Genomic DNA, 24,970 nt, shown 5'->3' on the forward strand with positions numbered 1-24,970 from the left:
TTACGCTAAACTCTCCAAGTCTAGATTAATTTCATAGGGTGTTTTTTTCTCTTATTTAATTCAAGCTACTTATCTTGAGTTTGAGTAAAGTTGACAACTTATTTATATGTCCTGACATATACACACTCACATAGACATTAACATTAACACTCAAGTCATAAAAACCTTTTTAGGCAAGTATCCAAACACAATTGACCATTTGCCCTGTAGTTACTGTTGCTGAGCTAGAGATTCACCACTCAAAATTATTTTTTAAACAACTGCCTCTTGGTTTTAGACAGAGGTAGACAAAAGCAGGCTTCTCATTCCTAGCTGGCAAATGTGCATTTTGCTGAAATAACAACTCTTGACGGCAAATTTAATCAGCTCTAGCTAGCTAGCTAGCTAGCTAATTAAGCTAACTTTTCTGGCTGACTTGTTTTGAAGGGTGACTCTTGTTAAATGTATCTCCAATATGCATTTCATAGCTACATACACAATATTGTGCTAAAAGTTTCAGATAAAAAGTCAGCATCCTCACTAGTTTATGATCCATGCAGAAAACAGCATTGTTCTTGTACTGCAGTGTATCAGATCTTGTTTAGTTGCTACGCTTACAAACTTACGTTTTACGAAACGTAATTTCAAACAGTATGATTTCACTTTAAGGGTTATGAGAGCAAAGGCTTTTAGGGTGAGGGCTAACAGATGTGTTTGGCAAACACAACGCTATCTCTGGTAATGTTGGCTGGGTCTGCTGGAGCAAATCTGCTAACCTTTGCCTAAACTCTGATAAAGTAGCACCCAGGGCCGGCTCCAACACAGTGTGGAAACAGGGCTTTTCAACATGTAACCCCACAAACGTAGTTCATTAATGACGTGCTTGGTTACCCCCGTTGGCTGAACATGCTAACCATTGCAGCTCAAGGTTATAAAACACAGACACGACCCTCCACACTCTTAAAAGGGTATCACGGTCAGTTGGCTCATTTAACACATTTCTTGAAGCAAGAGGCAGTATTTACGGCTAAAATCACCCCATCTGTTTCCAGATGTTTGTCACATTGTTCCCTCAGTTGAACTCAAACTCCCTTGGTAGACTGTGGGGCTTGTTTTACAGAAAGAAAACAAAACACTGAATCAGCCTTGTTTGCCGTGTGGTCATAGTAATGTCAGTTCATATCCTCTATCCCCTGGGTGGGTTTTGGTATTTGGAAGAAAAAGTGATGGAAAGTACTCCACCACCTTCCTGCCTGTGGCAGAAAAAACACCAGGTGTTTGTGTGTGTCTCTGTTCATATATGGTCTAAAAGACATGACTAAACGTTACATACTTGGCGACTAAATGTGACAGCGGCGTATAGATGCACTGGCAGGTAGCTCCTTCAAACCTTTTTAACATTTGTGTTTTAATCTTTTATTTTTTAGGCTTTATTACTGAAACATCATTAAAAGACTGATTGGATTTATTTTAAAAGGGCTAAGGCAAAATTGTTCAAATCGACTGGATCAGGAAATTTTGACTATGGCAACGGCTGCGCATACAGATGCTGCGGCCTGCAGCTCCTCAAAATCCATCGAGTTTTTGCTTTTCATCTGCCATTCTTTCATTTTTGGAGCTTTATTTCCGAAACACCTATTATCTATGACAGAAATACAGTCATATGAAAGGACTTATGGCTGCTCCTGACTAATGTCCGGTCTGGACAAAATGGGCCAAGCAACAGGAATTCAGATACTGTTGTGCCCAAATCTTTACTAGAGACCTGTTCCGTCAACATCCCTGATCAAGCACTCGTCAGGCGGACCATGTTCTGAGCCGACAGAGCGCAAGACTCCAGCAAGATGAGAGGAGGTGGATTAGGTGTGTTTCCATCAATGATGCTTGGTGCTCATCCCAGTCAAAGTGGACACTGTTTCCCAAATGTCAAACTTTGTACCATGAAAACCATATTATCATCTTGTTGCTGCTGTTTACATTCCCACAGATGCAAAATCAAAATTGCACTGCAGAATTCTTTCCTGGGTGTATGCATGTATATAAGCCATACAGTTGAAAACCCCAAGTAGTTACTTGGTAGTAGTAAATGGATCTTGAGTTCAGTAAAGGATCCTCATAAAAAATGCTTGTTTATATTACGTGTTTTTGTAAAACAAATAAATGAAAAATAGCATCAGTCCATTATGTAACAACTGTTTAGGAACGTAAATGAAGTTTACTTACATGTAAGGACAAACTCCCGACTTGACAGTGTTGGTGGTGACAGAGGCTTTAAGGTGTATTGACATACCCTCCCCCCTGGTGTGTGCTGAGTTTTCTGACATAAAGCCGTGGCTGTTTACAAAGTGCAGCGATTAGTGAAATTAGACCTGTCCATCGGAGACTGGCACCTACAAGTTGTTTTGCCATCTGACAAAGTCTACTGACGCAGTTCTTAAGGATGTGGGTTTATTATGTACTTGAAGGAGGTCAGGACTGGGGTATGCAGGTGTTTTAGCAGAGTTTAAGCTTTCAAAGTAGTGTTGTGTTTGGACGAGTTTGTGTGTGAACTGAACAGAATGTTTCTTCATGGGAATGGGAGAAAAAAAGACCGAATTACAGTATTTATTTTTACGATGGCTTCTTCTGCTGTATCTAAATAATAAGGTTTCTTTGAGCAGAAGTTTGAGAATAAAACACGCTGTGCTTTTGAAGGAAGCTGGAGTTTATGGATTTATGTGAAGCATACTTGTGCTTTGACCTTCCCACACTATGGGGGAATACACTATGCCAGGATTATGTGCCTCCCATTTTCATATGTCTCTGCTGGAAGAGCCATGACACAGATACCCATCTAAACACACGCAGAGTCCTCCTCCTACTCCTCCTCCTCCTTTTCCTCAGTGTTTGAAGTGTTGGGAAAGTTGTAGAAAAACTGCTCTTCCTCTCAGTATCAGATCAACATCTGCATAGGTTTTTGTATACTCTTGTATGTGAGGGTGACACAAATGGTAAAGAATGGCGAGTTGGATGGAGAGGTTTACGCCAGGGTTAATGCAGTGAGTGGGCAGCGGGCCCAGCCCTCTGAAGAATAACATTATCTAACTCAAAACAACGGGGGAGCTGGGAGCTGGCCGACACAAGCGGGCCCAGCTGTGCAGCCAGGGACGACAGCCAAACCAGAGCTTGTTGAGGCCATAGAGCAGACATCCAGCCAGTGGATGGCCACTGACTAGATTGGACCAGATAGGGAAGTATACAACTTACAGTAAGGGAAAGAAATGCTTTGATATATTATTGTAATGTGAGTTGTGGTTCATACATAGAAAGTTTTCTGCTGCTTTTCCACATCTATATAGGTATTATATTGTTTTTTGCAAAACTACTTTTGATGCTTTTCTTTGTCATATCTTTGGGATTTGGACTGATCTTCAGATAAAACAAGCATTTTGAGAACATCACCTTGGTTTCTAGGAAGTTATTTGTTTTATGACCATTTTCATAACCAAAACAATTAGTAGATTGATAGAGAAAATAACCAATAATTGACAGTGAAGATCATCGTTAGTTGCAGGGATAAACTTCATTTCAAACACTACATTTTACAAACACTACTGTCAAGGGTTAGTTATGACTTAAGAAAAAGTCCAAAATTAAGGAAAGAATTATTGGAAAGAATTAAATTTACTACACTGGCAGCTTACACAAAGCCGTACTGAATGGCGTTGAATGTGGTGAACTTCAGGAATATGTCAACTGTAGTTTAATGAAACCTGCGTGCTTTCAGGTCATGTTCTGCTTCAAGCATGCACCTGTGTAAAATCTCATCAACACAGACAGACCAACAAATTAATCAATTGGCCACTTTCCCTTAAACACCAGTCACATTCTGAAATCTACAGAATAACACAATGTATTTTTCTGTAAAATCTATCCGTCTAATCTAAAGCAACGCATTACTGGCTGAGATAACGTGTATATTAGACTGTACTCTGCATGGAATAATGGAATTATACATGACTTTTCTTTGTTTTGATATCAGCATTATATATCCTCCTCTCTAGATATCGGCATTGTCCTTTGAAAAACCAATATCGGTCGACCGCTAGTATTGAGTGCCCTGTCCACTAGTTAAACAAGTAGAGTAACTGAGGTTATTCAACTCTGATTTTGTTTTTGGCACAACCAAAGTAATTTTGAGGCAGGCTGATGTATTTCATTAATCCACACAGTAGTTTATGCTTTGGTGAGACAGTTGGGAGCATTAAAAATATCCAAAGCTTTAGATTTCCACGTTTAATCCTGTTCATCCAGCTGCAGGGCATGGAAACTTCCAGAATCCAATTTGTTCTACAGAGTTGGAGCTCGGAGAGATTGGCTCGGGATTGGGAATTTGCCGAGTACGGAGTGAGAGAGAGAGAGAGAGAAAGAGAGAGAGAGAGAGAGAGAGAGAGAGATGAGGGGGGAGAGGTGGAGGGAGCATTTGTTAACATCTGTACCTACACCAGTCATGTCCTGCATTGTGTCAGTGATGTTACACATAAAAGCATCAGTGCAATGTTTTCATCATGCCTCTCTAAAATGCCGTAATAGAGCCCTATTGCAGCACTTTTTTATTTTATATATGTATATATGTCAAGTTTTTGGTTATGAAGTCAGCCACTGGGTCATCCAGAACCAGCAAGAACATGAATAGAAATACAGTCAACAATTTTACGCTACTCCTCGCTGAGTCATTTCATGTGCTGCACTGCCTTCTACTGGATCAACAACAGGCCTACAGCTGTTGTCAACATCTGAACTGTATTTATTGTAATGACGACTTCACAGTGGACAAGCAGGTTAGGAATACTGTGACTCCTCATAAGGGCACATTGGCTGTGATGGGTATCAAACCTGTGACCTCTCATTTTGTAGTATTCTTCTTTCTAGCAAACATTTTGGTGATGGTTACATCTTTGTCAAGTGTAACTGGGTGCATACCAATACACTTAGTTTAAACTTACTTTGGTGATGTTGATTCAGTTTATCTCTGATCCCGTGCTATAACTTTGTCAGCCACAAGAGGGAGGCAGCAGAGCGAACAAGCAAATACATTTACCATACTGTCATGCCAACATCACAAAAGGAAAAAGGACATCTAAGGTGACATGCTTACTTTACAACAGCCCTTACTGGAAACATTGGCATGTTTCCTGCCAACAACAACCCGAAAACATAAACATACAAGCTGGCAATAGTCAGGATTTTAAGGACGGAGCGTTTGATCATGTTACAGGCTTGAGTCCGGAACCAACATTATGATTAAAACACTCTTTCCCCTCCTCTCCTTTGAAGTTGCTCCTCAGCAACACTTTAAACACCACATCTGCTCTGGTCCAGCTGTTCAGGGCTCTACATATATTGCACTGGGTCATACATATATGTATCTGCTGCTGTGTACGTGTGAAGCAGGGCATTTGTGAAAAGACCGTGCGTACTTTGTCAGCGGTCCCTGAGGAAAGAACAGCGGGATGCTCTGATGTTGCACTTCATCAAAGCCTGTGGGCTGTAAGAGGCAGCTGAGGCCAACTGAGATTGAGGCTTATGGCTCAGGGAAAGACGATTTTTGGTGTCTTAATCAGATACAGTCATTCCGTCATTATCGCATACGCATGCACATAATTGCTGTTTTTAAAAACACACATTATGACATTCATTTTAAAGACGTTATTGGTGATTTGACTTTGTCTTTATTTGCTGGATGTCCTCCACTAGCGTGCCCCATGCACATCACATGACATGCTGTCTCTTCCTCTGCCGGATGAAACTAAACTCCCTTGTGGCTTCTTCACATCTAGCCGTATCAGCATCTGACAGCAGAGTAGAGTCAGTGGATGGATGAATCAAGTGACAGAGGACGTGATGGCATCAAAGAAAAGACTGATACGATGCTTTTTGATGTAAAGGAATATTTTGAGAGGAGGAATAATTTGTTTCCTGTGTTTCATAAAAGCTTGGAGCTTTTTTGTCTCAAACTACAAATGCCAATGAGGAAAGGTTTATTTAGATTTAGCAAGGCTGACAGTAAAGCTGGTCACAATTGAGAATAAGGCATTTTGCAGGCATATGTATTCATTCATATTGCATTGTTCCAACACAGACACCACGTATTAGCCTCTAAAAATCATTTTTCTTATCGAATAATTTGCTGACCGTTTTCTCAATCGGTTAATCTGTTGATGTAAAACGTCAGCAAATTATGAACAATGTCCCGAGGTGTCGTCTTTGAATATCTTATTTTATCTGACCAGAAGTTCAAAACTCAGAGATATTAAATTTAATATTAAATAAGACAATGAAAAGTGACAAATCCTCGAAAGATGTTTTTCATTTTTGCTTTAATAACAAATTAAACAATTAATAGTTATATGTTAACTGACAACTAAGCTGCTTTCTTTAGATAAACAGACTTTTTGGCTTTTCAGCAGCTCTTTTTACAACCAGGAAGTATTTTCACTTTGTATTATTTGAGTGAGAAAGACCAGATAGTAAATTGCAATACAAATAACACAAATGGAAAAACACGTGCTCTGATGCCACAATGTTGCTGCAGTTGAATTTCCACTTCCAGTGCAATGTGGCCTAGTTCTGATTCAGCTGCTGCTCTTCCTCGCTGTGTGACCTCTCTCTCTCTCTCTCTCTCTCTCTCTCTCAATCTCTCTCTCTCGTTGCCAGGGAGACAGCGAAACCGTCTGGAGCCAATGGACACCATTTTCGTCAAGCAAGTGAAGGAGGGAGGCCCCGCCCACGGAGCTGGACTCTGTACAGGTACACACACATAACTCACACACACTTCTGATAAATTGACTGATCTTATGATTTACTCTGCCTCACATCTGACCTCAGAGCTCCGTTTGGTGCAGAGATTTCTTCACGTCTGTATTGTAGGTAATTCCACTTCCTTGCAACCCCGCCAGGCAAAACAGATACAAGTTACAAAATAACAGATGGCTCCTTTGTGGGAGGTTGAACAAAGTGTAATATGCACACTGTTATTTCAACCTTCCCTTAATTCTTTCTCCCACTTTCTCTTCCTTGACTCATTTCTAATTTTAAGCAGCAAGGATAAAAACACTTAAACAAACTCCCTTCTGGTGGTAAAGCGAATTAGCTCCTTCGAGGGGATGACAGCTGAAGCTCTGCTCTCTGTACTGTCAGCATTATCGCCAGGTTAGCACTCTGTGTTACAGGAAATGTTAAGTGGCCTGGACAAGCCCTCTAAACTGTCTGCTTTTATCTGTTCGCTCTGCTCTCCGGGGACAAGGGAGTGCAGTGTTTTCCCACAATTACAGAGTTTCTCTCCTAAACTCACCTCGCCTCTCTTCCTGTAAGATGGCCATCTTCAGAAAACTTGAATGGAGATGGCTCCTCACATGGGGTCCTTCAAATAAACATGTATTGGTATTCTCCTTTTGATCCAAACGCAGATGTGTGTTTGTGCTGGAAGGAGCTACTCCAGAGTGGTTTGCTTGGTAAATAACTATATCGACTGTTTTTCCAGATCATTTTTCTGAGGGTAGAAACGATGAAGTGAGAAGTTTATTTGTCATGTTGCTGATAGCAGCAAACAGCAGCCTTGTAAGGTATTCTCTAATTCTGTCCAGGGGACAGGATAGTGAAGGTGAATGGAGAGAGCATCATTGGGAAGACCTACTCGCAAGTTATCGCTTTGATCCAGAACAGGTAAGATCACCATCATCCCACGTCAACTTTTAGGGTTCATTTTAAGGGAAAAATGCGAAAGAGCAGGGCTGACTCAGACTCTGATGCCTGAGTTTCTGTCTAATCCCTTCAACACTCCACTACATAGAGCTATTGTTTCCAGAGAGAATAATTTCCTTATCGCTGGCAAGCATGCATGTAACATTCATACACACGTCAACTATAAAGGTTAGACTTTACAAGTAAAATGTGTTCTCTTGAGATGTGCCATGGCTTTCTACAGTTTGAGCCCTGTACTATAAAAGTCTCTCTCTTTCTTTCTCTCAATATTCACTCTCTCTGATCCACCCCACACTTGGTTCACGCAGCGATGCCTCACTGGAACTTTGCGTGATGCCAAAAGATGAGGACATTTTGCAGCTGGTAAGCATTCATTCATCAGTAAATATTGCAAGTGTGCTCAGAAATGCTCTTTTTTTGTTGTTTATTCAGTTACAAACCGTGCATAAAAGATCTGTGATCAGACCGCTATGAGGAGATATTCGCTGAATTCTTCTGTGCTGCAGGTTTTTGTCTGTGTACAGGAAAAATGTTTGCAAACCTGGCAACCTCACTGCGATGACAAGACTTAGGGATGCTCCATATAATCACTGCACTCAACCAAGAAATAGTTCCAGCATGTAACAACCCCTAAAACCAAAAATCACTTTTACATTTCTGTTTACAGGTTAAACAAACTTGTTTATTAGTCGACCTTTACATTATTGGCAAGTGTGTTTTTGAACTTTTCCAAAGCCAGATTAGCTGTTTATCGCATGTTTCCAAACTTTATGCTAAGACAAACGTGCCCTGACCCTAGTATTTAATGCACGGACATGCACATTTATTACGTTCATCTTGTCTTCTCACTTTTATCAAGAAAGTGATGCGAAAGTGTTCCTTCAAGCGTAGGCCAGAACACTTTCGATGAAGCAATACCTACCATGAGAAAAAAACAGTAGCATGAGCAGCCGAGCTACACCTCTTGCCACAGCTCAACACCACCCATCACGCCGATGAGCTCATTGATGCAAACAGCTAGCCCACGCCGTCAGTTAGGGTTCAGAGCCCCGGAGATATAGAGAATAAACCAGCACCTGGCCACGTCACACAACACGTTATTCACCTCTGTTTGGGAAATTTTCTCTTGGAGCAGGAAACTGAGTCAGATCCCACCGTGCTAAATTCCACACATAGTTTGTTCGCTTGGCCGCAGTTCACCAAAAGCCACAGAAACTTGCTTTTGGCATATTGGAATGAGTCTGAGCACTCACAAGACTGCGGGATTCAAATGAAGCAATTAGGTTTCTCCCCATTGAGGAAAACAAAAGTTAAATACATTGTTTGATGTTCCAACTAGGGATTGTTGTTTTATTTACAGTTCTTCAAAATCTGGCTACCATTAGACATAATTTATGGGTTTAAACTGCATAATGAGCCATGAATCTCTGTAACAAAGTAAAGTTGAGGATAGTAGCATACAAGATGTGAGTTAACAGTCAAATGCTTCTCTTTGTATATGTATATTTTTTCTCATTATTTAATCTATTACATTGCTTTACATGTATATCAGAATCACAATCAAGTCATTCGTTTTGATGTAATTAGTCAATACAAATCCTAAACAATGCTCTAAGTGGCCTTTTGTGTTCTGTTTATACAAGAAGAAATAAAGATTTTTGACAGTTTCAGTGCTGCTGCTCTCAAAGGAAATGCATACTGGGAAACACACCAGTTGTCTATTATGTTACATGGTGGCGTCTGTAGATGCATCTATGTCTGTTTTTAAATGTGTTCATGTTTGTCTGTTGTTCTGTTTTGGGAGACATTGAGCCCACTCTCTACCAGAGGGAGTGCAGCTGCAGTCAGATGACTCTTTTCAGCTCACTGTTTACAGAGGCGAGTGAGGGAGGAAGGCAGTGCAGATCATGCAAGCATGCTGCTACGCACGCCCAGAAATGAACACATACGAAAGAGCAGCATCTTAACAGATGAGTGAAAGGCTGCCAGAGAGGCAGAAAGAGGCTAGCAGAGATTATTTGTAGTCAAAGTGCCACTGAGATGCTTGAGAAGCCAGAGGGGGGGAGGGGAGGTACCACAGTGAGCAGGTGAGACTGACAGAGCAAAGGAAAGAAATGCTGAGTATGCTGAGAGAGAGAAAGCCAGCGGAATACATTCGCCAATGTTATTTTGTGTTCGCCGCTGTTTTGTGGGGTAAGAAGAGGAAGCAATGGGGATGAACAGCACCTCAGAGGATATTCAGGTCTGAGAAGGACACCAACACTGCTGAGGTTCACTGCTATTTTTCTTCTTTCTTATTCTTCCACTACGACTTTGAGGCCTCTGCACAGCCTTCCCACAGAGGAATGTATTTTTAGCCTGTGCTGAAGTCAGAAAGTTGCCTGTCTCACCTCCATCATTGGCATTGTACCTCTCAATTCTTTATGCTCACCTGTTTACTTCTCTTTATTCCCTTTTTTATCTCTGCTTGCACTTCTCTAATCTGTGGACTGCAGTTTTCCAGGGATATCACTGCTCTGGTAAGAAGGGAAACTACACTAATCTCTTTCCTGCAAGTTCTCTTTCCTGATGACTCACAGCTCCTATGAAATGTTTCACCACCTTTAAAACCTAGTATTTGCGTATACAGAAGCTGGCAAACCCCTAAAAACTCAAATATACTTCCTCTCCTTTGTATGTACACTCTGTGTGTACTGTAGTTTAGTAAATGCAGGTAATCTGTTTGTATTTTCCTGGATAGCATGCTGAGGGAGATGTGTGTGCTCTAGAAAAACGAATGCTCTTGAGTGCATATGTCAGACATTTAGCACTGTACTTTCCCTATTCAGGAAATTTCTTTCTATTTGACTGTGTGACAGATCTAAAGGGAGGAGACTTACTGCTGCCGCTGTTAGGGCAATTGTAACCTGACACCTCAGGTAGAGTGCTATCGATTAAAGTCCAGCACCACAACTCTCCCCATTTCATTTTCTCAAGAGCTTGTGCGCTGAAAGGATGAGGAAAGATAGCATGTTCACCATGCAACGAGGAGTTTTCTCTGAAGCCGTTTGTGGTGATAATTCACCGGAGAGTGCGCAGGCTTATAACTAGCTAAATCTAAGTGTTTTTCTTCAAGTCCTAATCAAGGAAAGTACCGTAGTTGCTACAGTCACAGTAGATTTGTGGAGCCATGCTGACAGAAGTAGCAATAGCTGCCAAAGGTAGACAGAGGCGCCCCCCGTTCACTTTCTCATCATGCCTCAGGGCACACTCTCCGGTACCAAAGGTAGGTAAGCCCCAGCCAGCTTAATCCTCACCCCTGGCTCCTCGGGTTTATTCTGGACTTTTTCCAGCCTTCTCCTTCTGCTTATTTGCCTTTTTGGCTATCCCTTTTTCCCAATCTTCCACATCTGTTGCTTCTCAGGCCAGTTAATTTGTATCATGGCATACTGTAACATTTGTTTGCAGTCTCCTAGGAAAAGACTGAGAAACTGTTAACAGAGTGATTGTTGTGTTTAATTTGGAGAAATAGAACTGGAGCGCTGTTGTCCACGTTTAGCATGCTGTTGCTTTATTGTCTTAGACAGGCTGGATCCAGTTGTCTATCTGTCTCTTACATTTGTCTGAGGAAATGCTGTAACAGCGTTTGTCTTGTTGATAATCTCATCAGCTCACACAAACACTCAATCTGTCAATAAATGGCACTAGTGAATTACCACTCTTTCTCTACCTTCAAAATCTGAGCAACCACATTGCCGTGGTGCAGTTGAGGTATTTTAGAAATTAAAGATTGACACTTAAGCTGTGATGTCAGAGGAAGATGAAGTCATAGGTGAGATGTGGCAGAAGATGAAGTCATAGGTGAGATGTGGCAGTAAATTCATTGTCTAGTGATAGAAGAGGTTGCACCAAGTTCAGCTGTAGTTTCACAAACAGAGTCTACAGCACTCCCTGTTTGGCAGTTGTCTTTTAGGAAAGTAAATGTATCCTCTCTCAGGTTGGGTGTGATTTTCTTCTGGGGTTTAATGTGATCTATTTCAGCGCTCCAACCTCTCAGCAACCAAAGTGACATAATGTCCTGTAATCTTTTGCAGGCGTATTCCCAGGATGCATACCTCAAAGGGAATGAGGCGTACAGCGGAAATGCCCAGAACATCCCTGAGCCCCCTCCCATATGCTACCCTCGGATAGAAGTTAAGGCTGCGGGCATGGCCCAGACATCAGAGCCGGCCACAATCAGCGAGACCCCCCGAGGACCGGCTCAGGGAACAGGAAGACGAGGGGGGGCCACAGAAAAGAGCTACCGGGTGGAAATCCCTGTTCCGCCATCTCCTCCACCCCAACAGACGTCAAAGTCTCAGACAGTGGTGTGTGTCTATAATGAGAATGTGAGGACTGTGGCCATGCCTCCTGATCCAGTTGACAAGGGGTCTCGGGTGGCTCGGGCTGGACCCAGCCACAGGACAGAAGAAAACCGGTACAGTCCTTCAGCAGAGTCTGGCACAGCTAGACCCAGACCCCTTATTCCCTCAGTACCTGGGGGTGCGCAATTGCAGTACCCCTCTTCCCGTGCCACAGAAACCCCAGTCTATTCCCCTTCCTCAAGTTCTAGGCCCAGCCCCATCTATCCTGACATATTAAATCCACCTATACGAGCCCCTCTCACCCCTGCCTCACCAGACACGCTCTCCACTGCCATCTCACCCAACGCAAACCACTACTCACCCTCTCCCACAGCCCCCTCCACCTCTCCACACCAGAACATTGACTGGAAAAACTACACCACCTATAAGGACTATATTGACGCCAAGAGGCTGCACACATATGGCTGCCGCACCATCCAGGAGCGCTTGGACAGCTTGCGTGCCGCTGCCAATTCCAGCTCCGCCTATGCCCAGCAACGTACACCTCCTCCTTCTAACACCAGTGGGGCACTGGGCTCCCAGATCAGACAGAGAAGCACCTCCAATGACCGCGGGGTGGATGCAAGTCGGCGGGTCACTACAGTGACTCCATTACGTAGCGCCTCCCAAGAGCGGCTTGGAGGTGGAACAGAGAGGACAATGCCAATCAAGAATTGGCCTCGGAGTGCTTCTGAGGATGCTCTGCCTTTCTCCACCCCCACAGGAGTCACCAAACCTAGGGCACGGTCTTGTGACTACCTGGGGCAGCAGCCTGGAGAACCAGGTGGGGCTGTCTTTGGAGATAGGGCAGGGTTGGAGGACAGGCTACTGCTTTGCCGTGGAGAGGAATTTAGAGCTAGCAGGCAGGGAGCAGCCCTGAGAGCTTTACCTCATCTGAACAGGAGTCTCACTGGAGAGGAGGAAGAAGGGCGAGGAAGTGGATTATCTAACTTGCCTTTAGTTGCTCCTGTGTTTACTAAAGGTACGACGGATTCTGTACTACCATCAAGGACAGACGGCCTCATTATGAGACCATCTCGTCTGCCTGTCAAAAACTCCATCTCAGACCATTCACCTGCCTTATCCTCCACTAAAACCACAGACCCTCTTAAAGATCAAAGACCTAACATCCTGGGCAACCACCTGGGCTACTCCTCCCCTCTGCACCTGCAGCTGAGAGGCAGGGCTGACAGTCTGAAAATGGAGAGCAGGTCAGAAGCGTGGTTGGCAGCCAGGTCCTCCTCTTGCTCTGGTACCTCCTCTAAACTGCCCATGCAGAGACAACTACAAAGTGCAGTTGTTGCCTCTTCTTCTGGTTCCTCCACCACTAATGGAGCTGTGACCCAAAAGCCAAAAGTCAGAGAAACCTCCAGTTCCACAAATGCCCACGTACGGACCAATGGCGGTCTTGCAGAGGGTGTAGAAGGACCGGATGCAACAGTGGTTGTCCTAAGAAGGGATAAAAACTCTGGTCCTCCTCACATTCGCCCTCCCTCCTATGTACTAGCTGTTAATGACAAACAGGGCGGAGTGACTCATAGGTCACCACCATTGGTGAAGGCCGGCTCTGCAGATGGAGCTATGTGCTGGATGTCTAATGACAGCTGCAGGGAGATGCATCTAAGGAGGCTTGGAGACACACGACAAAAGTCTGGCTCCAACAACTTGGATGACTCACTGGATTCAATCCCCTTCATAGGTAAGACTACACTCATGTGTTCCTATTAAACTCCTCCCGTTTCTATAGCAACAGCAGTGACGGAGTAGTCCTGGGGGGGGGGGCGACACAGCAAACATGTGTTTGTGTGAGTGAAAGAGTATGTTTAGGCATGAAAGCATGGCAGACTCTTGAGGTTTTTGTTTTTCTTTTAATGGAAGTTTAGCTGAAAGCATAATACATGGACGTTCTGACATATCCAGTTAGGGCTGGGCTTCAAATCTCAAATCATTTTTGAGTATCGGCCAGCATTTTTTTAGTACCAAAAGTTGGCATCAAGTCCTTGGCCAGATCTTAATCTTGTTTACGTATTGATCTGACATTTCCTTGTTTGAGTCAGGAAATCAGCAGATGCAATGCAGGAAATTTTAGACTGGATTTTATTTGAGGGAAGTCCCTGTAGAGCTGCTTGTGCTACTACAACAATACAATACTGATGCAAAAAAATAAAAAATTGGCTAATTTCGTAAAAAAAAAAAAAAAAACGGCTTTGAATAAAACATATTTATATTCCTCAATTTAAGGAGGGGAAAGTGTTGTGTTGGTATCTGTAAAGAAATGTGGGTATCGTATTGGCACATGTATGGAAAAACTAATAATACTTATACAGCAGATATACATTACAAGTGGCCATTATTTTACATATGCTGGATAGTATTTCCATTGTGAAATTCGATCTGAGGTTTTACATGCTCTAATACATCTAGCATTCTCAGAAGAGAGGAGGGTGTGTCTGTGTATGCTGTACTCATTATTTTCCTAACTCAAAATCTACACTTGGTTGGTATTTCTGCCCAATATTAGCTATGCGGGTACATAAATGTGTTTGCACTTACAATATCTTCCTGTTTTGTGGATACTTTCAATGGGAACCAAGGTACAAAAAAGCAGCCCGAAGCTTCCTTCGGCTGCAGGGAGGATTCAATCACAAAAACGCATCAGCAATCAAGTTTAAGCCTGTTCATTGTTGCCCTACTTATCATACTTCATGGAAATCTATTGTGTCCAAAAGTCACCGTGAATATGTTGTGTGGATCATCAGAGGTAATGGGAAGGTTATCTCCCTCAGGAAATACCCTGAGAACTTTGTTGCTTGTTTGAAAAGTGTTGGATTGAATAAAAAATAACCTGTGTAATTGAGTATGTTGCCAGTGAAACCACTTGTCCCAGGTCATGAAAGCAGTGTAATTTAAATGAAACTGTACATTACTCAATTTACTGTCACAGCAGAACATGTTATGTAGTTATATAAATGCCAAAATAAATTGGTTCCTTGTGGCTTTTTGAACTCCTGATGACAGAGTCAGGTGAGTGATTATGTGACAGCGTGACACTGTACTGCAGGAAACCATGACGTATTCAAACCACCCTTTGGCAGCCGAGTAGGGCAGCACAGAAACAATCACTCACTGGGTACACACACACATACAGAGAGCTGCTCTACAACTCATACACCAAAGTCTCATATTTCCCCCAGTGTTGTACAGCAAGAGAAACCTCGGAACGTCATCCAAATGGACTGTGACATAACAGAGAAATAAGAGCGCCCCTGCAGCAATCTGCTTCAATTAGATTTCATAGTACAGTTCCAAACAATAAGTGGAACCACTGCTGTACATCAGGTGTCTGGCAAACATTTTGTACTGGGAAAAGAACGCAGTTGGTACTGCTGAAGGACATGCAGAATGTCACGTACCCTCATGTTCATGATGGGCTTTTTTTTTTGCTGTTTTTTCTCAGAAACCTCATTCATAACAAAGCAGATGCGCCCAATTGGAACTGAGCTCTATACTTACTCATTGTGGTGTTTAAAGTGAAGTTGTTTAATACGGTTTGAAGAGGCTATCTCTGCCAACATATCGGCTACCAAAGCCTGACAAGATTGAACTCGTCCTTGCATCCTCAGTTGTGTCTTCATCACCAACCAGTGAGAGCAGCTCTTGTGTTTTGTCATGTCCCAGAAACTGCGGGGGTTAATCATATCCTCTTCAGGCCCGATTTGCCTCTGCATATACAAACACACCTCCACTCTCGCTCATTAGATTAAGATCTTAGCACTTCCCAGTGTCCTGTGTTAAACATGAGTTATGTGCTTTAAAGGGAAAACATTAAAGCTGTCTTTTTGTCACGTTGATCTCATAAAATGGTTGAAGATTTATAGGCCTAGAGGAATAGTTCAGCATTTAGGGAAATACAATTGATATCACTCTCATGTCTGTACACATAATATGAAGCTATAGCCAGCAGTCGGTTGTCTTAGCTTAGCATAAAGACTGGTTCACAGGTGGAAACAGCTAGCCTGACTCAGTCAGAAGGTAAAAAAGTCCACATACCAAGACCTCTAAAGCTCCCTTATTAACCTGTTGTATCTTGTTTGTTTAATCAGAGCAACAAAAACAGAAAGTTACTGCGCTCATCTAAGAAATAGTCTGACAGATAGGTTGGGTTTTGCTACCTTGGGACTGAGACAAGCTAGCTTCTTCCCTTATTTTCCCTTTATTTTATGCTAAGCTATGCCTACCATCTCCTGACTGTAGCTTCAGACTTAGATATGAGTGGTTTTGATCTTTTCATCTATATTTCAGCCAAAAAATGTGGATGGATCTGCATCTTCCGTTAAAAGCTAAGTCAGTCTTGATGTCTCCAACTGAAAAATAAATTGTAATTGGACGTGTCAGACGTCACAGACTGCCGCTGAGTTCCCAGAAACGGGATTGGAGGTATACAAACAAGTGATTAAATGAATCAGCCTTGTTTGGCAGAAATGAGGTTTGCAGTGTCATGGGAGATGTCTTTGAGGTTTCACAGCAGTAATCTGTACACAGCACAAGCAGTGAACAGATCATATGTTTCTTATTAAGTTGTGCCATTGAATGTTTCACATCACGTGGAGGAATTTAATAATTTAGATCTTTTTTTAGCTCTTTTTGACGGCAGTGTGAAGGCACTGGGGTTTTTATTAAGTTAAATAAGAGTTGTATTTATAACACTTTGAAACCACATTTCAACAAAGGTGTCACATCACACGGCGACAAGTAAGAAGTGCAGTGTTTTAGCACTAAATATATAAACCCTCAAATAAAGTAGAGCAAAAGCAAAATTGTTTAACACTTAACGTTGTTTGTGCTACATTAGGTACCTACATGCTTCCCCACTGCTTCACCGCAGATATAATTCATTGTACGCTTCTCTTAATTTGTTTTTAGGGCTTGCCATCATGCTGATATTGCATATCAGATGTTATGACACGCCCTCGTCTGTGATGATGTAATGTTATCTGACTACCTGTACATGTGTATTCAAAAGGGAAGGTGTGTACCAGTTTATCAGAGCAGAAACACTGCTGGCTGACTGTGTCTCTGTCTGCATCACTTTGCTTTAGCTCCATGTGCCCTTATCACAGCATTTTATTGCTGTCTGCTGAAATATTTATTCAGGTTGAGTCGGCATAGATAAGTTAGTAGTTAGACTTTGTTTTTGGATGATTTCATTTAAAATTTGACGTAATCCTAGTCATCATCCCATTTAATAGTAGTTGACCGTTTCCTAGCTCTCCGCTCCTTAGTTTGTGTTGCCACGTCTGTCAAACTTTTAGTTGCGATAACAACCGTACCACTTGAAAGTTTGTAGTAAAATAGCTCAGTGAGTTAGTTAAAATGCTGTCTGTGGCTGACACGTTCCAGGCAAAAAAATCTGAATCCTCACCAACTAATGATTCATGTTGTTAGAAATACATGGAAATAAACAAACTGCATTATTCTAGTGTTAATTACGGTCACATTACACTTGTGTTCAAGTGCTTGGGAGACCGAGCGAATATATGTATACCGAAATGTGATCATACCTGTGTAGAGTTAGTCCTAATATTATTAGAGATTTACTTCAAATTGTACTTATTTCATTCTAATAAACCCTGTTTGGCTTCTTAGCTTACATACAGTGATGGCGCAATGGATAAGACGCATCCCTTTGGTGTGAGAGACCTGGGTTTGATTCCCACTCTGACCCATCCGCCAATGTGTCCCTGAGCAAGACACTTAATCGATCGTTGCTACAGAGGCGTGCGACCTCTGAAGTGTAGCAATTGTAAGTCGCTTTGATAAAAGCGTCAGCTTAATGTAATGTAATAAGAGGCCAAATTGGCACCAGCCAACTGGTGTGAGTTAGCAAACAGTAATCTAGCTATATTTCCACTTTTAAAGTTAGTGTTACTAGAGAAAGGGCTGGCTGGGGTTTCTGGGGTTGCTGTACCGCAAACGTCGCCATATAGTTGATGTTGCAGGCGTGAATGCTTTTTTTTTTTCACATAACAAATGTAGCTAGCAAGGTTAGCTACAAGGTGATGTTTCAGTGGTCGGTTACTACTGTAAGTAGTGATGTTAAACGCACGATTCTCAGTAAATCACACTGTTAAATCCGTTCCCCACACTTTTGCACTTGTGTTTTTCAAAAGGTAATATTGTAAAAAAAGACACTGCCCTTCATACTCATCAAAGGCCCAGTGTGTAGTATTTCTGAGGATCTACTGACAGAAATGAAATATAATACACATAGGTATGTTTTCAGTGGTGTATAAAGAACCATTATGGTTTTATTACTTCAGAATGAGCCATTTCAATCAACATACACCTCTGGTCCCCTAACATGAAAGTCGCCACGTTCTGCCGCCATGTTTCCTCAGTAGCCCAAAACAGACGAACTGCTCTACAGAGCGCATTTCGTCACTACGTTGAATACTTACGAAGAAGAAGTAGCAGTAGTGTGTTGGCCACCGTAGCTTCTCATACGCGCTTGCAAAGGGAGGGGTGACTGTGGGCTGAGCGGTTGGTTGGAATTTGCAACCCTCACCACTAGATGCCACTAGAGTAACATTATCGCTTTTACTCGCCCCGTGCACACCACTTCCTCATGCTTGACAGGCATGCTGCAGCTCTAAGCTAAAATGCTCAGTGTTTTCTTGCACTGTAACAAACTTCCTCTGTGTCTGTCCTCAGATGAACCATCCAGTCCCAGTGTTGAACAGGACAGCACACACGTCTCTGCCTCTGCTGTGATATCTGGAGCGCCCATCATCATCACCACCGTCCCACCCAGCCCCACTTCTCCATCCCCCCTCATTCGACGCCAGCTGTCACATGATCAAGGTATGTTCACGTCAAAGCAGCAGATGAATGAACTAACACGTTATGAACAGCTACAGATAATTGTTTAACCCTCTCTTAATAGATTCTCTCCGTCTCACAATTATTGAGTCAGATTCTGGTACTAAAACAGAGCGGTCCAAGTCGTATGATGAAGGCCTGGATAACTACCGGGAAGAAATTAGAGGGTAAGTTATACCAAAATAGTGTCTTCACAAACGGGAATAAAAGATTGAGTGGGAGAATTTAAAATATAAGCAAAAATACCCCTTATTATCTCTTTTTCAGATGATTAATATCTCATTGAAAAACAAAAATTTCACGCACTGTATGATCCTCAAGCTTCTCTTGCTTTTGCTCATTTCAGAATACTTTCAACCAAAATTGTTTTCTGTTCTGTTTAGGAGGTCCTTGATACCTGGTCTGAAAAGTCTTAGGAAGGTGAGTGCAATCCTCATTTTTTTTATCAAAGTTTGTTTAGTGCCAGCTGTGCTCGCCTGCCACATGACAGGTTTATCTGCATTTCCTGCATGAAGGTTTATCAGCGCATTAGTTCACACCCAGTAGATAAAACTAAAAATGTAAAACAGGGACGGCTGCAAAAGCAACATCAGTTTTTTTTTTTTGTAAATAATTGATTAAAATGTCTATTTCTATGTATTCCTCTGTTTCTCTATATCCATCCATCCATCCATCCATCCATAAACAAAACACTTCAGTCTTTGAGGCTATGTGTTATTTTCTATTCCGCTGCAGGCTGTGGACAGGTCGTCCGAAGATTCAGGGTCCAGGAGGGATTCTTCGTCGGACGTCTTCTGTGACGCCACCAAGGAGGGTTTGCTGCACTTCAAGCAGCTTAACACAGACAAGAGCAAGGTGCGAGCTATCTGTAGCCATCACATAATATGTCTCACATAATGACACAGAAAGCAGAGCGCACATCTTTATGGACCTACTGAATTACTTGGTTTTATGACCTTTTATGATGATTACATTTTAAGTCCCTTTATTTCGCTTTGTAAAACTCGTCTCTTTCTCATGACCTATTTCTGCAGCGAGTCGGAGGGGGTATGCGTCCATGGAAACAAATGTACGCTGTGTTGAGAGGCCACTACCTCTGCCTATATAAAGACAAAAAGGAAGGGCAGGCTCACGCCAACTGCCAAGCAGTGGACGAGCCCCTGCCAATCAGCATCAAGGCCTGCCTGATTGACATCTCATACAGCGACACAAAGCGTAAGAACGTGCTGCGGCTGACCACGTCCGACTGTGAGTACCTGTTCCAGGCTGAGGACAGGGAGGACATGCTGGCCTGGATCAGAGTCATACAGGAGAACAGCAACCTGGATGAGGAGGTGAGAATTATACATCAGCACTCTGGAAGAACCACTCGTGCAAACACATTCATTCCTTGGTGGCATCTACAAGAGTGCTAGTAATAAGATTTAAGAGGGGTCAGGACCTGCTGCATCTAATCTGAATGAGTTTGAATATTAATATAATTTAAATATGCCAACATCATAAATAACAACAATAAAATAAATATCCCTGTCATTGTTTGACAAGTTACTTTTATCGGCATACTTTAGCATGGCAGCTCATACAGGTCAGTAATTGTCAAAAGGGTCGTTGCCTCAGGGTCTTTATGCAGGGTGCTATCCAGGTGAACATCCTCTGTTATAACACCTGACTGTGTGACGTCGCCTACTGCACAATTGTCCTAAAATGACTGTCTCATTCCCTGTGCCTCCTCGCATGTCACACTTTAAAGAAGTGTAAGCGTCTATTGGTTTCACGTTCCTAATAACACTCTTTACACTGCTAAATTTGTGATCATCTGCTGATTTCCGAACAGCAGGACCTGAAGCTCCGTTGTGTGAATTGTGAATGAAAGTTGCCCACAAACTGAGCAGAAAAATAAGTGATTTAGAGGCCCAGTGTTTTCATCAGGTATAGGTTTTGATCACTGCTGTAGGTCTTCCCGGTGACATTCACATTATCAAGCTTCTAATGAGAACAGATTTTGGATATTTCCTGCTAAATGCTTATTCCACTGTGTCTTAAAATAGGCGAGTCCCCCCCCCCCATTAGAAATTTAAGCCCACCACACTTTCCAAAGGTCTTACCTGTCACCTGATAGCAGCAGGTTATATAGAGATCCTTATGGCCTATAAATGGCAAAGAGGATGGAGGAACAATTACACCTGATTCCTTATCCTTCACCTATCGTGTCCTCTTTCCGTTCTGCTCTGCTCCACTTTCCTATTTCCTTTTAGAACTCTGCTTTCACCAGCCATGACCTCATCAGCAGGAAGATCAAAGAGTACAACACCTTGATGAGGTAAAGACAAAGGGGCGGGGCGGAAGGGAGTAGGTGGGTGACCATCTCACACAGTGCTGGATAGTTAGCTCTGAATGGAAAGCTCATTTTGTGTTTTACATTCTTGACTTATAATAATAATAATAATAATAATAATAATAATCTTTATTTATGCAGCCCAACAGGCAGCAAGACGGAGCCGTCGCCCAGACCCTCACGCCAGTCCTTAAGCATCAGACAGACGCTGCTGGGAGGTAAAGGAGAGACCAAAGCGACAAGTCCACACTCACCCAAAGCTGAGCCGGAAAGGAAGAACATGCACAAAGGTAGGAAAAGAAACAATTAGATATAATACTTTCTTTGTTTGTAATGTATTTTGCAAGGGAAAAAAACATGTAAATGTCTTATTCCTGTGCGTTCTCGTTGTACTGTACGTTGCCATGTGCGTGCAGATGACACCAGCCCTCCCAAAGATAAAGGGACATGGAGGAAGGGCATCCCGGGGCTGATGAGGAAACCTTTCGAGAAAAAGCCGTCCCCTGGAGTCACCTTTGGAGTGAGGCTGGACGACTGTCCCCCTGCACAGAACAACAAGGTCTGTAGTGATTTGTAACAAAAACACCAAAAATAATGGATACATTTGCGGAGGGAAAATTTGAAAATCCTAATCGCTTGTAAAATCTTAGTCTAAATATAAAGTCTTTCTTCTTAATAATTTTTTGCATATGTATTAGACATTTCAGGGTTTTAATGTATGTTACTGTTTCCTTTTATACATTTTTACTAAAGTGAGATTTGTTAAATATGTTGGCTACACCTTTCCTCCTCGTGGTAACGGCGTACTGTTTGTCCAGCAAGCTAAATATTTTCTGCATTTCTCTGTGTTCTAGTTCGTGCCTCTGATTGTAGAGGTCTGTTGTAATCTGGTGGAAGAGAGGGGCTTGGAGTACACGGGCATTTACAGAGTCCCAGGAAACAATGCTGCGATCTCCAACATGCAGGAGGAGCTCAATAACAAGGGCATGAATGATATTGATATCCAGGATGATGTGAGTGTCACTATCGATCGATGGTTGCTTTAATTAAACTCTCCTTGGAGTCTCACGTTGCGTTAGTCAGAGCTACAGCACCTCGATGGTGGATGTGACATATTCTTCATCATCGTGCAAGTTGAATAAATATTTTTCATACCCTAATCTCATGCTCTACAGAAATGGAGGGACCTGAATGTGATCAGCAGTTTACTCAAGTCCTTCTTCCGGAAACTTCCAGAGCCGTTGTTCACCAATGGTAGGTTGATTTTTCAAAAGATTGTGCATGTCATCTAGTGGCCGTAAATGAGAACTACAATCCTGTAAAGCAATAACTGTGTTTCACCTCCATCCTAATTTTTCATTGCTACCTCCAGATAGGTACGCAGATTTTATAGAGGCCAACAGAACAGAGGACCCAGTGGAGAGACTCAAAGTGCTCAAGAGGCTGGTGAGTTGATTTGACAATAATTTCATCCTTTTTTAGTAATATATTGTTCTGTTTTTGGTATATTTTATTTTTATTATTTAAATTGTTTATTCATTTACTTGTTTTTGCAACCTGTTCCCAACATGTACTGAAGCGCTGTAACCTTATAACGTTCTCATAAAATGCATCAAAAAACTGTTAATAATTGTAATTCTGTCCCCACCTGTTATGTTTCCTATTTACTTACAGCTTCGTGAGTTGCCAGATCATCATTACGAGACCCTCAAGTTCCTCTCGGCTCATCTCAAAACTGTAGCTGAAAACTCAGAGAAGAATAAGGTGTGTAACTTACAAATGTCTTAAGTTAGTTTTGATGAAAGATTTGCAAATGTACAACTAAAACTGGCTTTCTTGTTCGTTAGATGGAACCGAGGAACCTGGCCATCGTGTTTGGTCCCACTCTGGTGCGCACCACCGAGGACAACATGACCCATATGGTGACACACATGCCAGACCAGTACAGGATAGTGGAGGCCCTCATTCAAAATGTGAGCATCAGATCTTCAACTGCTATTTAAGCTATTTTAAGAAATCACATCACAATTTCACATGTAAAAAACAACTTAAATTTGAATGCGTTTTTCTTTCCTGTAGTATGACTGGTTTTTCACTGAAGAGGGAAACTGCGATCCAGTGGTGGGTACCAACCTGCCATTATTTTCTCCTAGCTCTGTCTTCCTTTTAGTGTTGACTTTAAGTATCCAATTCCTTTAAATTCAAAATACTTAATTAGTCACAAAAAGGAAAAATTCATTCAGATGCATAAATATACAAAACGCAATGGGGGATTGGCAAATTTCTCTACAACATCTTTGTGAACCTGGTCCTAACTGTGTTACGTTTGCTCCTCTCAGACTATGTCCCAGGAGGAGAGTGCGGTGGAGTCTCAGCCCGTCCCCAACATCGACCACCTGCTCACCAACATCGGCCGTACAGGCACATCGCAGGGTGAAGTATCAGGTAACACGCTGCCTTTGGCAGGCCAACTCTTTGGTGGGTTAACCTTTCTCTATCCTTTCTCTGCTGTGGTCAAAGAGGGACCGGTGTAGTAACAAATGTTGATGATAACGCTGCTTCTTCCCTGGGTCAAGCTTCCCCTTTGCTTCTTTGGCTGTTGCCACTAGATAGAAGTGTCTATGGCAAACCATGAGTCCAAATGCCTGTGCTGGTTTCAGTGGGCAATTTATTTGCATCGCTGAAAGTTAAAAGGATGCAATAAATTGTTACGCTTCTTAATTTGCTTCAAGAGATTTATCTCCCCTCCTGGTTGTTTTGTTAGTATTTTAAACACTTAATAGATTCAGATGTCCTTTTCCTTTTTTAAACATCCCTCTGCCCCTTAATACACACCTGGGCTGTGCCCCCCCGCCCCCCTTATCCTGCCTACTGTTGCACTAATAAGGCATGTTCTTTCCCACGTCAGAAATAGATGTTTTTACAGTGAAAGGCGACCTCTGATTCCTCTGTCTCTAGTGAGGCTCTGTCGGGTGTCCTAAAGGCTTTCCCAGCATTCACACATACTGATCTTGACACAGGCCAAGTGGGAGGAGTCTATCACACCATGATGACACTGATGGACTCTATAATGTCCGTGATGGACAGCTGGAACTGTAGGAAGAAGGAGGATTGTTGCCCCCAGTGTAGCTGCCTAGTCTGCAGGAACCCGCAGTTCTTTTGAGCGCAAGAAATGCCAAAGAGAGAAAATAAGCTTTAAAACGAAGCCACCGTGAGGAAAAGGGGAAGCGAAGCGGCTACACGGTACTGTGCAGTGTCTATAGAGTATACCTAACACAGGCCGGTGCTACTGTCTGAAAGGCTCTCCGCTGTCTCTCCTCACTGTCTCGCAAGCTTGCCAAAAGGAGAGATAGCATGGTATGGTTTCTACGTCACCAGTCAGTGTGCACTTGCATATTGTGGCATCATCTGTACTGTAAGGGGTGTATAGGGGGGCTTGGCTATGTCACACAAACAAACAAAAACAAATTTTAGCTAGAAACGAAGGATGACATAAGTAGATGTGATTATAGAGCAGGTGAGGACTGATTATAGGTTTTCCTTGCTGACACTCTCTTTCTCATGTAGTGTCCTCTCTTTTCATATAGCTAGCCCCTCTGTGACCCCCCTGTCACTTCTCTTTTTGTTTTATGGTTCCCTCCATAGCCGTCTG

The 24,970-nt window shown here is 42.5% G+C and overlaps 1 protein-coding gene and 2 long non-coding RNA genes across 7 annotated transcripts in view; 1 reads left to right on the forward strand and 2 right to left on the reverse strand.

Annotated features, from left to right (window-relative positions):
* The window catches only part of LOC123959346 (rho GTPase-activating protein 21-like), an 83,262-nt gene that overhangs the window by 52,876 nt on the left and 5,416 nt on the right, over window positions 1-24,970 (forward strand). For 4 of the 5 annotated variants that reach the window (XM_046033674.1, XM_046033524.1, XM_046033595.1 and 1 more), the window contains 19 exons: window positions 6,676-6,768; window positions 7,605-7,683; window positions 8,031-8,085; window positions 11,796-13,803; window positions 18,816-18,965; window positions 19,048-19,150; window positions 19,367-19,403; window positions 19,719-19,838; window positions 20,018-20,317; window positions 21,239-21,303; window positions 21,460-21,608; window positions 21,735-21,877; window positions 22,173-22,331; window positions 22,494-22,572; window positions 22,691-22,764; window positions 22,993-23,082; window positions 23,166-23,291; window positions 23,398-23,439; window positions 23,658-23,763. In XM_046033674.1, coding sequence (XP_045889630.1) covers window positions 6,676-6,768; window positions 7,605-7,683; window positions 8,031-8,085; window positions 11,796-13,803; window positions 18,816-18,965; window positions 19,048-19,150; window positions 19,367-19,403; window positions 19,719-19,838; window positions 20,018-20,317; window positions 21,239-21,303; window positions 21,460-21,608; window positions 21,735-21,877; window positions 22,173-22,331; window positions 22,494-22,572; window positions 22,691-22,764; window positions 22,993-23,082; window positions 23,166-23,291; window positions 23,398-23,439; window positions 23,658-23,763 — 3,978 coding nt within the window. The remainder of the gene's footprint in view (window positions 1-6,675; window positions 6,769-7,604; window positions 7,684-8,030; window positions 8,086-11,795; window positions 13,804-18,815; window positions 18,966-19,047; window positions 19,151-19,366; window positions 19,404-19,718; window positions 19,839-20,017; window positions 20,318-21,238; window positions 21,304-21,459; window positions 21,609-21,734; window positions 21,878-22,172; window positions 22,332-22,493; window positions 22,573-22,690; window positions 22,765-22,992; window positions 23,083-23,165; window positions 23,292-23,397; window positions 23,440-23,657; window positions 23,764-24,970) is intronic. The other variant, XM_046033440.1, reaches the window with a different exon arrangement.
* LOC123959692 lies at window positions 6,322-7,312 on the reverse strand. Its single transcript, XR_006822381.1, has 2 exons — window positions 6,842-7,312; window positions 6,322-6,760 (listed from the first exon to the last, which is right to left on the reverse strand). It is a non-coding gene; the product is annotated as an uncharacterized LOC123959692 (long non-coding RNA).
* Window positions 19,684-21,185, reverse strand: LOC123959607. The gene is made up of 2 exons (XR_006822351.1): window positions 21,089-21,185; window positions 19,684-20,305 (listed from the first exon to the last, which is right to left on the reverse strand). It is a non-coding gene; the product is annotated as an uncharacterized LOC123959607 (long non-coding RNA).

This window comes from Micropterus dolomieu, linkage group LG01 (assembly GCF_021292245.1).
Source record: "Micropterus dolomieu isolate WLL.071019.BEF.003 ecotype Adirondacks linkage group LG01, ASM2129224v1, whole genome shotgun sequence".
Lineage (NCBI taxonomy): Eukaryota > Metazoa > Chordata > Actinopteri > Centrarchiformes > Centrarchidae > Micropterus > Micropterus dolomieu.